Source organism: Neoarius graeffei, chromosome 3 (genome assembly GCF_027579695.1).
Source record: "Neoarius graeffei isolate fNeoGra1 chromosome 3, fNeoGra1.pri, whole genome shotgun sequence".
In the NCBI taxonomy this organism is placed as follows: Eukaryota; Metazoa; Chordata; class Actinopteri; order Siluriformes; family Ariidae; genus Neoarius; species Neoarius graeffei.
The window spans coordinates 54,809,197-54,825,016 of NC_083571.1; the positions used below are offsets into that span (position 1 = coordinate 54,809,197).

The window sequence follows — 15,820 nt, forward strand, 5'->3', positions numbered from 1 at the left end:
GCCCGCCTGTACAACAAGGGTACGCGCCTTAGAGAGTTCACTCCGGGGGATAAAGTACTCGTACTGCTGCCCACGTCGAGCTCCAAATTGATCGCCAAGTGGCAAGGACCCTTTGAGGTCACACGGCGAGTCGGGGACGTCGACTATGAGGTGAGGCGAATGGACAGGGGTGGGGCGCTACAGATTTACCACCTCAATCTGCTTAAACTCTGGAACGAGGAGGTCCCCGTGGCGTTGGTGTCGGTAGTTCCGGAGAAGGCGGAGCTGGGGCCAGAGGTTCAAAAAGGGACATTGGCATCACGTACCTCTCCGGTCCCCTGTGGAGACCACCTCTCCCCGACCCAACTCACGGAGGTCGCCCAGTTGCAGACCGAGTTTTCGGATGTGTTCTCGCCCCTGCCTGGTCGCACTAACCTCATAGAGCACCACATCGAGACGCCCCCGGGGGTGGTAGTGCGTAGCCGCCCTTACAGGCTACCCGAACACAAAAAAAAGGTGGTTCGGGAAGAACTTCAGACCATGCTCGAAATGGGCATCGTCGAGGAGTCCCACAGTGACTGGAGCAGCCCGGTGGTCTTGGTACCCAAGGCCGACGGGTCGGTCCGGTTCTGTGTGGACTATAGGAAAGTCAACGCGGTGTTTAAATTTGACACGTACCCAATGCCTTGTATTGACGAGCTGCTCAATCGACTAGGCACGGCTCGCTTTTATTCGACACTGGATTTGACGAAGGGATATTGGCAGATCCCCTTGACTCCACTATACCGAGAAAAAACGGCCTTTTCCACACCGTTTGGGTTACACCAATTCGTCACACTTCCGTTTGGGCTGTTTGGGGTGCCCGCTACGTTTCAGCGGCTGATGGACCGGGTCCTCCGCCCCCACGCCACCTACGCGGCCTCCTATCTTGATGACATCATCATATATAGTAATGACTGGCCGAGGCACTTGGAACACCTAAGGGCCATCCTTAGGTCACTGAGGCGAGCGGGTCTCACAGCCAACCCAAAGAAGTGTGCGATTGGGCGGGTGGAAGTACGGTATCTGGGCTTCCACTTGGGCAACGGGCAGGTGCGTCCCCAAATTAACAAGACCGCAGCGATTGCAGCCTGCCTGAGGCCCAAGACCAAAAAGGGGGTGAGACAGTTCCTGGGGCTGGCTGGCTATTATCGTAGGTTTATACCTAATTATTCGGACGTCACCAGCCCGCTGACTGATCTCACTAAAAAGGCGGCACCAGATCCGGTCCAGTGGATGGAGCAATGCCAGTGGGCTTTTTCAGAGGTAAAGGCTGCACTGTGTGGGGGGCCACTTCTACACTCCCCTGACTTTTCTCTCCCCTTTATGTTGCAGACCGATGCGTCGGACAGGGGGCTGAGGGTGGTTTTGTCCCAGGAGGTGGAGGGGGAGGACCGCCCTGTCCTGTATATCAGCAGGAAGCTGTCGGTGCATGAGGGACGCTACAGCACAATAGAGAAAGAGTGTCTGGCCATCAAGTGGGTGGTCCTCGCCCTCCGGTACTACCTGCTGGGGCGCCCTTTCACCCTCTGTTCGGACCACGTGCCCCTCCAGTGGCTCCACCGCATGAAGGATGCCAACATGCGGATCACCCGTTGGTATCTGGCACTCCAACCCTTTAATTTCAAGGTGGTCCACAGGCCGGGGGCGCAGATGGTCGTGTCGGACTTCCTCTCCCGCCAAGGGGGGGGGAGTCGGCTGCAGGCCGGACGGCCACCCGGCCTGAGTCGGGCGGTGGGGGTATGTGGCAGCGGGGGCGTGGTCAAGCACCGGTCTATGACAGGAGGGCGGAGTCAGGGAAGGTGAGTGGCAGAATCACTACACCTGAGAGCAATTAACCTGTGTTTGTGTGTCTTCCCAGTGACCGCGCCCTATATAGGGAGGGAGAGCAGAGAGCAGAGGAGCTCTTCCCTGAACAGACACCCGTCGTGTGTGTGTGTGTGCGTCTGTCTGAGCGAATGTTATGCTGAAAAGTGTGACAATAAATACTAAATTGGAACTTGATCTCTGTCCTGCCGTCCTCTGTGCTCCACCCACCTGCTCCGAACTGCCACAATTCTATTATTTGTTTCTGTACACTGTTTTGGGTACAGCTCCCACAATTTCATTGTACCCCACTGTGCAATGACAATAAAAGTCTATTCTATATACAGCACAAATCTGAGTGCAGCTTTCACTTCCTGGGTGAAAAATAGAAAAAAAGGCATACACAACTCATAAAATTTGAAAAATAAATCCTACAACAAATAAACATTATCACTTGACAAACCTAAGGCAAAATCAACAGAAAATAGTTGATTTTTGGAGCTGATTTGGAAAAAGGATGTGTATGAGAGCTGGCAGGCTTGTCTGTGTCATCTGTGTCATTAATCTGTATTTTCTATCCCCTCATTTTTTGCCATTCAAGGCAAGTGTTTGTGGTAATGAACAAACAAACAACAGCAAAAAAAAAAAAAAACCTGACTACAAACTGGTTACTTGCATAATTTGAATGGAAAACCCAGAGACTTGACTTAAGTCTGTGCACAAACCAATTCTGAATACATGTAACATTCACTGCATCAATACTGATGTAACTTTGGGAATTAAATTATGGTCCTTAAATGTCTTTTAACCCTTTCATGCATAGTGTCTACACTTGACTGTACTCACCTTCATTTAAAGCTGTTTTTACTGAAATATAAATCAGCTCCAATTCACTTAAGAGTATTAATGTAATTCAATATTTAGAGGATGTTACACGGTTGCGCAAAGATATGAAGTTTATCTTCGATTGGTGAATATATTCATGAGTGAGTGAAGTAAACAAGGGATATATTTTTCAACATGAAAAGATAAACTTCAAATCTTCATGCCACCATGTAATGTTATTTATATTATATGGACACATTCACAAAAAAACATGCAAGTTAATCAAAATAATTTTAATTGCGAACCGGTTTGCCATTTGACAACACGCGTCTAGTCAGCGGGAAAACTCTGAGAGTGACATACCGGTAATCGGAGTGAAATATCAGGAATCATTATACATATAGGCTACTTTTTCCATGGAATAAAAACATGTATTCTATTCCCTTCTAAGTGGGTTTACTGATGGCATGCAATATTGTTATCATGTCGCTTATACTCCATGTATTACGCCACTCTCCCCAATGGAGAATAAGCGTGCAATAGGGAGGGAAAGTAATCTCATCGCCCCCTACTGGATGCATTCCAACCTCTATGGCAAAATGAATGGGACTATCTTTTCAAAAAATTACATTTCGGGTTACGGCGGCACGGTGGTGTAGTGGTTAGTGCTGTCGCCTCACAGCAAGAAGGTCCGGGTTCGAGCCCCGTGGCCGGCGAGGGCCTTTCTGTGCGGAGTTTGCATGTTCTCCCCGTGTCCGCGTGGGTTTCCTCCGGGTGCTCCAGTTTCCCCCACAGTCCAAAGACATGCAGGTTAGGTTAACTGGTGACTCTAAATTGACCGTAGGTGTGAATGTGAGTGTGAATGGTTGTCTGTGTCTATGTGTCAGCCCTGTGATGACCTGGCGACTTGTCCAGGGTGTACCCCGCCTTTCGCCCGTAGTCAGCTGGGATAGGCTCCAGCTTGCCTGCGACCCTGTAGAACAGGATAAAGCGGCTAGAGATAATGAGATGAGACATTTCGGGTTACACTTCAAAATTAAGACAACGGCTTCCATATGTTGTGCATGTCGGGCAGCTCTATCGATCCTGGTGATCATACTTTATTTTTTCCACCGATTTGAATTGTTTTGAATGTTTTTTAATAAGCTGATCAAAGACTACACGGACCCGACGTCATGTATGTCAACGTCACCGCAAGCCAAACTTCTGCACTAGTGACTGACTGTGACAGTTTGTACACAAACATAGCCGCAAGGTTTGCTTCATTAAAAGCGGAAGATTTAAAGAGAATTTTGAAAGAGAAGGATGTGCTGAACACCTGAAAGGCGACCAAAACTTCACTGGATATTCTTCACACATATTTACAAGAGAAAAACATACTAACGGACATTGAAAAACTGGAAAAGAGAGCAATAGCAGAAATATAAAGTTCTACTTGGAGGTGAGGAAAATTGACAGAGACTTTTACAAGAGGACTTCACTCATGGACTTCACTCAGCAAAACCCTTTTGTTTTGAACAACTGCAATGTAACAATTAAGTACAACCAAAAGTAACTGTGAACCTGGATATAGCTTGTATATAAGTTGGGTTGTTGTTCAGGCTTTTTGGACTTGTACCATTTTTATTGTGAGAACTTTCACTTTGTACATGTACCTTGGATTGACAGAACATTGAATTACATTCAATCAGAATCAGCATTCAATATTGGTAAGTTACCCCCTGTTCTTAAGTTTTTGTAAAATCTATGATTGTTCCATAGAATGTGTATGTATAATAATAATAATAATAATAATAATAATAATAATATTGGCTGACTTTTTTCATGGTATATCATATATATATATATATCATCATTTACCTAGCATGATATTGAACTCATCTTTGACTCATTCAGTATCATGCTAGCTGAATGGAATATATCTGATAGACCACGAGAAAAAAAGCCAGCCAATATTATTTACAGTGGCGCTTGAAAGTTTGTGAAACCTTTAGAATTTTCTATATTTCTGCATAAATATGAGCTAAAACATCATGAGATTTTCATACAAGTCCTAAAAGTAGATAAAGAGAACCCAGTTAAACAAATGAGACAAAAATATTATACTTGGTCATTTATTTATTGAGGAAAATGATCCAATATTACATATCTGTGAGTGGCAAAAGTATGTGAACCTCTAGGATTAGCAGTTAATTTGAAGGTGAAATTAGAGTCAGCTGTTTCAATCAATGGGATGACAATCAGGTGTGAGTGGGCACCCTGTTTTATTTAAAGGTCCCTGTGGCAGCGGGGGCGTGGCCAAGCATCAGTCTGTGACAGGAGGGCGGAGTCAGGGAAGGTAAGTGGCAAAATCACTACACCTGATGTCAATTAACCTGTGTTTGTGTGTCTTCCCAGTGACCGCGCCCTATATAAAGAGAGAGAGAGCAGAGGAAGGCAGCTCTCTCTGGAACCAGTCAACTGGTGTGTGTGGTGTGACTGGAGAGATTTGTGTCTGAAAAGAACAAATAAAAGAGCATTATGGAACTTTATTCTGGCCTGCCGTCTTTCTGTGCTCCTCCCCCTCCTACGAACGGCCACAGTGGTGCCGAAACCCGGGACGGAGCACAGGAAAAGAACAGCCCCATGGAGCCCTCCACCTTCGCGGACCTGGTCCACGCCCTCGCCACGGCCCAGCAGAGCCAGCACCAGGCGCTAATCACCCTCCGGAAGGAGCAAGAGCGCCAGTTCGAGGCCCTGGTGCTGGCGCAGCAGGAAGATCGTCAGGCGTTCCGGCACCTCCTCGCGTCGGCGGGGTCCACCAGCGCTCCCACTGCGGGCCCGTCCCCCCCCCATCCTAACCAAGATGGGCCCGCAGGACGACCCCGAGGCATTCATCACGCTCTTCGAGCAAGTCGCGGAGACCTCGGGGTGGCCGATGGAGCAGCGTGCGGTGCGCCTTCTCCCCCTGCTAACAGGAGAGGCGCAGCTGGCCGCGCTACAGCTCCCCGCTGACCGCCGGCTGGCCTACGCGGACCTTCGCCAGGCCGTCCTCCAGCGGGTGGGGCGCACCCCCGAACAACAATGACGGCGCTTCCGCGCTCTGCGGCTGGAGGAAGTCGGCCGGCCGTTCGCTTTTGGCCAGCAGCTCCGGGACGCCTGCTGGTGGTGGTTGAGGGCCAACAACTGCGACGCCGAGGGAATTCTCGATCAGGTGGTGCTGGAGCAGTTCATCGGCCGCCTGCCAGAGGGAACCGCAGAGTGGGTCCAGTGCCACCGCCCGGCGTCGCTGGATCAGGCCATCGAGTTGGCGGAGGACCATTTGGCGGCTGTTCCGACGGCAGGACAGCGAACATCCTCTTCTCTCCTCTCCTCTCTCTCTCTCCCCTCTCTCCTCCTGTGTCTCGTCCTCACCCCGTTCCCCCACCGCGGAGGCGGGGGCTGGCCCCACGCCAGCCGGCCCGTCGCACCCGCAGTGTCCTCCCGTTTTTCCCTTCTGTGTCTGTCTCTTCCCCCCCTCAGGTGAGTGAGCCCTGGGGCACCAGTGCAGAGAGGAAGCCCGGGCCGGTTTTCTGGCGCTGCGGGGAGCCGGGCCACCTCCAACAGCAGTGTTCGGCAATGGAAGTGGGCGCGGTGGTTCGGATCCCCGACGCGCCAGGAGCTGCCTTCGATTGGGCCGGAGCGTATCGCATACCGGTGAGTATCCAAGGGGATACATATCAGGCATTGGTGGATTCCGGTTGTAATCAGACCTCAATCCACCAAAGCCTGGTGCAAGACGAGGCATTGGGGGGAGCACAGGGGGTGAAGATGTTGTGTGTGCACGGGGATGTTCACAGCTACCCGTTGGTGTCGGTCCACATTTTGTTCCGAGGGGAAAAATTTATAGTAAAGGCGGCGGTTAATCCTCGCCTCACCCACTCGATAATTTTGGGGACTGATTGGCCGGGATTCGGGGAGTTGATGAGTCATCTAGTGAAGTGTGGGTCCTGCCATAGGTCAGCAGGGGGAGGTCCCGGTGTCGCTTTGGCGGGGGCAGCTGTTGCAGAGCCGTCCATGTCATCTTCGCGTCAGAGTGAGGAGCCGCAGGCTCCTCCTCCCTCTCTCGGGGAATCCCTTGCAGATTTCCCGTTAGAGCAGTTGCGAGACAAGACTCTGCGGCATGCGTTTGACCAAGTGAGAGTAATCGATGGTCAAACGCTCCCGCCGAATGCCACCCCGTCCTTCCCCTATTTTTCTATTATGAGAGATAGATTATACCGAGTGACGCAGGACACTCAGACGAAACAGCAAATCACCCAGCTTTTGATTCCAAAAAGCCGCCGGGAATTGGTATTCCAGGCGGCTCACTTTAATCCCATGGCTGGACACTTAGGGCAGGATAAGACACTAGCCCGAATAATGGCCCGATTCTATTGGCCGGGGATTCGCGGTGATGTCCGTAGGTGGTGTACGGCGTGCCGCGAATGCCAGTTAGTAAATCCAGGGGCCATTCCAAAAGCGCCTTTGCGCCCCCTACCATTAATCGAGACCCCGTTCGAAAGGGTTGGGATGGATCTCGTCGGGCCATTAGATCGGTCAACACGAGGGTACCGCTTTATATTAGTTCTGGTGGACTATGCAACGCGATACCCGGAAGCGGTGCCTCTTCGCAGTATCTCAGCACGCAGTATTGCGGAGGCACTCTTCCGCATCGTCTCCCGAGTTGGAATCCCGAAAGAGATTCTGACTGACCAAGGCACCTCGTTTATGTCACGAACACTGAGCGAACTGTATAGGCTATTAGGTATTAAGCCGATCCGCACCAGCGTGTATCACCCACAAACGGACGGTTTAGTTGAACGGTTCAATCGCACCCTCAAGAATATAATTAAAAAATTCGTAAGTGAGGACGCACGTAACTGGGATAAATGGCTCGAACCCTTGTTATTTGCAATGCGAGAGGTCCCCCAAGCCTCCACGGGGTTCTCCCCGTTTGAATTGTTATACGGGCGTAAGCCGCGCGGCATTTTAGACGTGCTGCGAGAAAATTGGGAGGAGGGACCTTCACCCAGTAAAAATGAAATTCAATACGTTATTGACCTGCGCGCAAAACTCCACACGCTCACACACCTAACCCAGGAGAATTTGCGGCAGGCCCAAGAACGGCAAACCCGCCTGTATGACAGGGGTACGCGCCTTAGGGAGTTCGCACCGGGAGATAAAGTACTCGTACTGTTGCCCACATCGAGCTCCAAATTGATCGCCAGGTGGCAAGGACCCTTTGAGGTCACACGGCGAGTCGGGGACGTCGACTATGAGGTGAGGCGAACGGACAGAGGTGGGGCACTACAGATTTACCACCTCAATCTACTTAAACTCTGGAACGAGGAGGTCCCCGTAGCATTGGTGTCGGTGGTTCCGGAGAAGGCGGAGCTGGGGCCGGAGGTTCAAAAGGGCACATTGGCATCGCATACCTCTCCGGTCCCCTGTGGAGACCACCTCTCCCTGACCCAACTCGCGGAGGTCGCCCAGTTGCAGACCGAGTTTTCGGATGTGTTCTCGCCTCTGCCCGGCTGCACCGACCTCATAGAGCACCACATTGAGACGCCCCCGGGGGTGGTAGTGCGTAGCCGCCCTTACAGGCTGCCCGAACACAAGAAAAAAGTGGTTCGGGAAGAACTCGAGGCCATGCTCGAGATGGGCATCGTCGAGGAGTCCCACAGTGACTGGAGCAGCCCAGTGGTCTTGGTTCCCAAGGCCGATGGGTCGGTCCGGTTCTGTGTGGACTACCGAAAAGTCAACGCGGTGTCTAAATTCGACGCGTACCCAATGCCTCGTATTGACGAGTTGCTCGATCGGCTAGGCACGGCTCGCTTTTACTCGACACTGGATTTGACAAAGGGTTATTGGCAGATCCCCTTGACTCCATTATCCCGAGAAAAAACGGCCTTTTCCACACCGTTCGGCTTACACCAGTTTGTCACACTTCCTTTTGGGCTGTTTGGGGCGCCCGCTACATTTCAGCGGCTGATGGACAGGGTCCTCCGCCCCCACGCCACTTATGCAGCCGCATACCTCGACGATATCATTATTTATAGTAATGACTGGCAGCGGCACTTACAACACCTGAGGGCCGTCCTTAAGTCGCTGAGGCGAGCGGGTCTCACAGCCAACCCAAAGAAGTGTGCGATTGGGCGGGTGGAAGTACGGTATCTGGGCTTCCACTTGGGCAACGGGCAGGTGCGTCCCCAAATTAACAAGACAGCAGCAATTGCGGCCTGCCCGAGGCCCAAGACCAAAAAGGGGGTGAGACAGTTCCTGGGGCTGGCTGGCTACTATCGTAGGTTTATACCTAACTATTCGGACGTCACCAGCCCGCTGACTGATCTCACTAAAAAGGGGGCACCAGATCCGGTCCAGTGGACGGAGCAATGCCAGCGGGCTTTCTCTGAGGTAAAGGCTGCACTGTGCGGGGGGCCACTATTACACTCCCCTGACTTTTCTCTCCCTTTTATGGTACAGACGGATGCGTCAGACAGAGGGCTGGGGGCCGTGTTGTCCCAGGAGGTGGAGGGGGAGGATCGTCCCGTGCTGTACATCAGCAGAAAGCTGTCGGTACGCGAGGGGCGCTACAGCACGATAGAGAAGGAGTGCCTCGCGATCAAGTGGGCGGTCCTCGCCCTCCGCTACTACCTGCTGGGATGCCCTTTCACCCTCTGTTCGGACCACGCGCCCCTCCAGTGGCTCCACCGCATGAAGGATGCCAATGCGTGGATCACCCGTTGGTATCTGGCACTCCAACCCTTTAATTTCAAGGTGATCCACAGGCCGGGGGCGCAGATGGTTGTGGCGGACTTTCTCTCCCGTCAAGGGGGGGGGAGTCGGCTGCAGGCCGGACGGCCGCCCGGCCTGAGTCGGGCGGTGGGGGTATGTGGCAGCGGGGGCGTGGCCAAGCATCAGTCTGTGACAGGAGGGCGGAGTCAGGGAAGGTAAGTGGCAAAATCACTACACCTGATGTCAATTAACCTGTGTTTGTGTGTCTTCCCAGTGACCGCGCCCTATATAAAGAGAGAGAGAGCAGAGGAAGGCAGCTCTCTCTGGAACCAGTCAACTGGTGTGTGTGGTGTGACTGGAGAGATTTGTGTCTGAAAAGAACAAATAAAAGAGCATTATGGAACTTTATTCTGGCCTGCCGTCTTTCTGTGCTCCTCCCCCTCCTACGAACTGCCACAGTCCCCTTGCATCATTTTTTCATTAATTGTGCGGTGGTCGCTAGTATGAATGAATGCCCTGTGAGCTGGTTTTGGAGAAAAAATGCTGTGGTTTTCCTGTTTCAGGCTGTTCTAGTTTGGTGGAGGAGTGGGTGGCGGGAGAACGACAGGATTTCAGCTCTTACTCATTAATATTCATGACATGTAAACGTGTTACCTCTGATTGGCTAACAGCAATCAGTAAGCATGTTACCTCTGATTGGCTAACAGCACTGTGACACTACCTCCAGTGGGTCAGAACAAGCGGATGTGGGTGTCTTTTGTAAAAACTGTTTCGATTGGCTATTATGGTCTCGACATCGATGTTTTGACCAATAACAATGTAGATGTGGCAGCAGGGGCATGGCCAAGTGTCAGTTTGTGAATGGAGGGTGGAGTCAGGGAAGGTAAGTGGCAGAATCATTGCACCTGACGGGAATTAACGTGTGTTTGTGTGTCTTCCCCAGTGACCGCGCCCTATAAGAGGAGAGGGAGAGCAGAGGAAGGGAGCTCTCTCCCCAACCAGAACGCTTGTGTGTGTGTGTGCGCATGTGACTGGGAGGGAGTCAGTCATTTGTTTATTCATTCATTCATTTATTTATTTAATTGAATACTCCCTGCGGCAGCGGGTCTCAACAAGGCACTAGGCATGGAGCGGTGCTCGATTTGGGGTGTGTGGGGGGAATAACGTCCCCTGGCTGGGAGCTGATGGGCCCTGGCAACGCTGGTTCATTCGGGAGAGGGCAGGGGTCACCAAGTCTGGGGAGGCTGGGACCTAGGGTTAGGTGAATTACGTCCCGAGGTGCAGAGCTAGCCCGCCCAGGGAGCACTCTTTCGTTCAGGAGAGGGCAGAGGCCGCTGGCTGCCAAGTCTGGGGAGGCTGGGACCTCCCCTGCCCGAGTTACGAGTGTGCAAAGTCAGGCTGGAGCCGCCATTAGAAACGAAACTGATGCGGAGCACCGCACCACGCCTAGGGGCGAATTACGTCTCTCTCCTCGCGCATTCTTCCCGTGGGCGGTCGCAAGCCAAGGTGGGCGAAACCATGATTACTAATTTTTGAAGTGACGTAACGTCGTATGGCTTTTTCTGATCCGCTCATTTTTCCGACTATTTTCTTTCATAAGCTAATACAGGGAATGGAAGTAGAATTACATTTTCACATGCAGCATGCATATGCAACTCGGAGTGAACTATGGTATTTCAAAAAGAGCCAGTATTAAACGTTTTTGGTGGAAGGGCACCTTTAAAGAACAGAGATCTATCAAAGTCTGATCTTCACAACACATGTTTGTGGAAGTGTATCATGGCATGAACAAAGGAGATTTCTGAGGACCTCAGAAAAAGCGTTGTTGATGCTCATCAGCCTGGAAAAGGTTACAAAACCATCTCTAAAGAGTTTGGACTCCACCAATCCACAGTCAGACAGATTGTGTACAAATGGAGGAAATTCAAGACCATTGTTACCCTCCCCAGGAGTGGTCGACCAACAAAGATCACTCCAAGAGCAAGGTGTGTAATAGTCGGCGAGGTCACAAAGGACCCCAGGGTAAATTCTAAGCAACTGAAGGCCTCTCTCACATTGGGAAATGTTAATGTTCATGAGTCCACCATCAGGAGAACACTGAACAACAAATGGTGTGCATGGCAGGGTTGCAAGGAGAAAGCCACTGCTCTCCAAAAAGAACATTGCTGCTCGTCTGCAGTTTGCTAAAGATCATGTGGACAAGCCAGAAGGCTATTGGAAAAATGTTTTGTGGATGGATGACACCAAAATAGAACTTTTTGGTTTAAATGAGAAGCGTTATGTTTGGAGAAAGGAAAACATTGCATTCCAGCATAAGAACCTTATCCCATCTATGAAACATGGTGGTGGTAGTATCTTTATCTACTTTTAGGACTTGTGTGAAAATCTGATGATGTTTTAGGTCATATTTATTCAGAAATATTGAAAATTATAAAGGGTTCACAAATTTTCAAGCACCACTGTAAATATACATTCACATTACACATTTTTAAAATATTATTTAAATATGTCACTCAGATCTGTGATGTATTTCGTATGAAAAATGTGAGTTTTTCAACATGAGAAGATAAACTTCATATCGTCAAGCCAATGGGTGATTTTCTTCTTATTATATAGACACAGTCACAAACAAAATTACCCAAATTTATCAAATTTATATTCATCGATTTCCTCATGAGTGAAGATATTGGAAAATATGTTACTCAGTGTCCCGGATGTAGTTCATATGAAAATTACACGTGGTATATTTCCCATTAATGCACTCATGTCTCTATAATAAAACTCATTATCCTGATTTCTGTCACACTCTAGAGTATTCGCCTTTCTACACAAATCTCAAATTAAAAACAAAAATGTTCTTGTCAAGAAACACCTTAACTTTTTCAGAATTACATTTACTGTAAGTTTTTTCCTTAAATTCCAAAAATCAGGTCTGTCATCCAGCAGTCTTAGAGTGCATACATTATGTCACAAATAACGCTAGATATAAAAAAATGTTATTTTCTGAAACTTTGGTCAGAAGCATTAAATATTTTAGACCTGATGGTTAATGTTTTTTTTTTTTCAGAAACACATACTGGAAGGTTTCGTGTTTTATACTTTTTTACTCGTTGTATTCCTAGTCATGCACTGTCCATTTCCTTATAAGTGATATTTAGAGAAAAAGTCAAAATTACATGTGATTAAAGATCTATTTCCATGTTTATATATCATTTATGCATGAAAGGGTTAAGTTTATTACAAAAGTAATGACTTTTAAGTATATTTCTTTGACTTCTCTATTTAAGGGTATGCAAACCTTTGCACTCTACTACAGCAGTGTAGAACAATCAAGCTCGCCAATTTTAGTTGCGTTTATGTTTCTTCATTTGCTTATCTTCTATAGTTAAGTTTAACTTTCAAACAATTATCTAGCTAGTTAGCTAAGTTTAATTAAGTCTGCCTTCCTAATTGGTTTATTTTCTGTCTCGTGTTAACTTCTAAACAATTAATTATCTATTATAGACTCTTTGATATTACTCGTTTTAAAAGTATTACTAATTGATTGAAGCAATATAAATATAATAAATACATGTAATAGAGTACACCTAGTATGAGGTGTGATAAAAAAAAAAAGCTCCAAGACTGTTCCTGTTGTGAATGAACGGAGCTCAGTACAGTCATGCATATGCAACAGGAGCAAGCAGGAACTTTCGTGAGTCACTATGCCATGTTACATCATGCTGTCAACATCGGGAACTGTGTTACACATGTTTTTGTGACAACATGCACGTACACATTTGCGATTTTTGGCATTTATGCTTCAAGAGTTGCAGAACATCAGTGGAGGATGATGACATTGCAGGACGTCACAGCAAGCTGAAGGTCCTGATGCACAATGTTGCTCAATTTCTTGGATTCTTGGGTTGTACTCATGAAGCATTTCAAGGATCTTCATTGCTGATTTACTGAGTTTGACACTGAATTTGATGTTTGCTCTCTGCTCAAGTTTGAGGTCCAGAGTAGAATCGCAAATGTGCATGTGCACGTTGTCAAAAAAACAGATGCAACACAGATCCTGATGCTGACAGCACAATGTCATGTGGCATACTGACTCAAAATATACTCATTGTCTGTCCCTGCTGCATGTTCTCTTTTTGGTCATAATAGAAACACAACACAAACAGTCTCAGAACTTTTTGATCGCACATCGTACCCTATGATAACAGTCATTAAAGATAAATTAGATGTGACGTTAGTAACTTGCTTTACAGTGTCTTGCAAAAGTATTTATCCCCCTTGGTGTTTGTCCTGTTTTGTTGCATTACAAGCTGGGATTAAAATGGATTTTTGGGGGGTTAGCACCATTTGATTTACATAATATGCTTACAACTTTAAAGATGCAAATTGCTGTTTTATTGTGACACAAACAATAATTAACATGAAAAAACAGAAATCTGGAGTGTGCATAGGTATTCACCCCCTTTCATATGAAACCTCTAAATAAGAGCTGGTCCAAACAATTCACTTCATAAGTCACATTTGATTAAGAGCCACCTGTGTGCAATCAAAGTGTCACATGATCTGTCACATGATGTCTGCATAAATCAACCTGTTCTGGAAGGACCCTGACTCTGCTACACTACTAAGCAAGCAACATGAAAACTAAGGAGCACTCCAAACAGGTCAGAGACAAAGTTGTGGAGAAGTATAGATCAGGGTTGGTGTAGGAATGAGAGCGGGTGGGTGGAGCACAGAAGTACGGCAAGCCAGAACTGAGTTTCAAAAACTCTATTTCTGCACTTTTCAGTGTCTAATTTTCACTCTCCCAGCCACACACGCATACACCCCCCCACACACACAAGTCATCTGGTTGGGGAGAGAGCTCCCTTCCTCTGCTCTCTCTCTCTCCTTTTATAGGGCATGGTCACTGGGGAAGACAAACAAACACAGGTTAACTGACATCAGGTGTAGTGATTCTGCCACTTACCTTCCCTTACTCCGCCCTCCATTCACAGACCAACGCTTGACCACGCCCCCGCTGCCACAGTTGGATTATAAAATATATCCCAAACTTTGAATATCCCAGGGAGCACCATTAAATCCATTATGGCAAAATGGAAAGAACATGTCACCACTACAAACCTGACAAGAGAAGGCTGCCCACCAAAACTCATAGACCGGGCAAGGAGGGCATTAATCAGAGATGCAACAAAGACACCAAAGATAACACTGAAGGAGCTGCAAAGATCCATAGCGGAGATGGGAGTATCTGTCCACAGGACCACTTTAAGCCATACACTCCACAGAGTGGGGTTTTATGGAAGAGTGGCCAAAGAAAAGCCATTACTTAAGAAAACATGTTTGAGATTACCCAACAGCATGTGGCAGACTCCCCAAACACATGGAAGAAGATTCTCTGGTCAAATTACACTAAAATTTAACTTTTTGGCCATCATGGGAAATGCCATGTGTGACACAAACCCAACACCCTGAGAACATCATTCCTACAGTGAAGCATGGTGGTGGCAGTATCATGCTGTGGGGATGTTTCTCATCTGCAGGGACAGGAAAGCTGGTCAGGACTGAAGAAAAGATGGATGGCACTAAATACAGGGCAATTCTGGAGGAAAACCTGTTTGAGTTGGCCAGAGGTTTGAGACTGGGACGAAGGTTCACGGTCCAGCAGGACAATAACCCTAAACATACTGCTAAAGCTACACTGGAGTGATTTAAAGGGAAACATTTAAATGTCTTGGAATGGCCTAATCAAAGCCCAGACCTCAATCCAATTGAAAATCTGTGGGACAACTTGAAGATTGCTTTACACTAACGCAACCCATCTAACTTGAAAGAGTTGGAGCAGTTTTGCCTTGAGGAATGGGAAAAAAAAACCCAGTGGCTAGATGTGCTAAGCTAATAGAGACCTACCCCAAGAGACTTGTAGCTGTAACTGCAGCAAAAGGTGGCTCTGCAAAGTATTGACTTGGGGGGGATACCTATGCACACTCCAGATTTCTGTTTGTTTGTTTTTTTTTAATCTTATTTATTGTTTGTGTCACAATAAAACAACAATTTGCACCTTTAAATTTGTAGGCATATTGTGGAAATCAAATGGTGCTAACCCTCCAAAAATCAATTTTAATTCCAGCTTGTAATGCAACAAAACAGGACAAACACCAAGGGGGATGAATACTTTTGCAAGACACTGTAATATGAATGCAGGATACATAGCTCTATTGCATTATCATTTCAGTTATTACCATAGCAACAACAGTGGTAGTGGTTGGACTAACTGACAGACTCACCGTAGCAAGCTTGATTGGGAAGGTCAAGACATCTCTCCAGGCGTAACAGAGCACATGGGGCAGGTAGAGCAGGAAGTAGATAAGTCCACCGCAGGCAGCAGCCAGATTTGCTCTTGAGAAAAAGACACTGATGAAGAAGCACTGCATGA

General features: G+C 47.9%; 1 protein-coding gene across 1 annotated transcript in view; it reads right to left on the reverse strand.

Annotated features, from left to right (window-relative positions):
- Positions 1-15,820, reverse strand: part of LOC132882575 (phospholipid-transporting ATPase ABCA1-like) — a 340,951-nt gene that overhangs the window by 183,152 nt on the left and 141,979 nt on the right. Inside the window, exon 15 of the mRNA XM_060915668.1 lies at positions 15,672-15,820. This exon is cut by the window's right edge and continues 73 nt beyond it. Coding sequence (XP_060771651.1) covers positions 15,672-15,820 — 149 coding nt within the window. The remainder of the gene's footprint in view (positions 1-15,671) is intronic.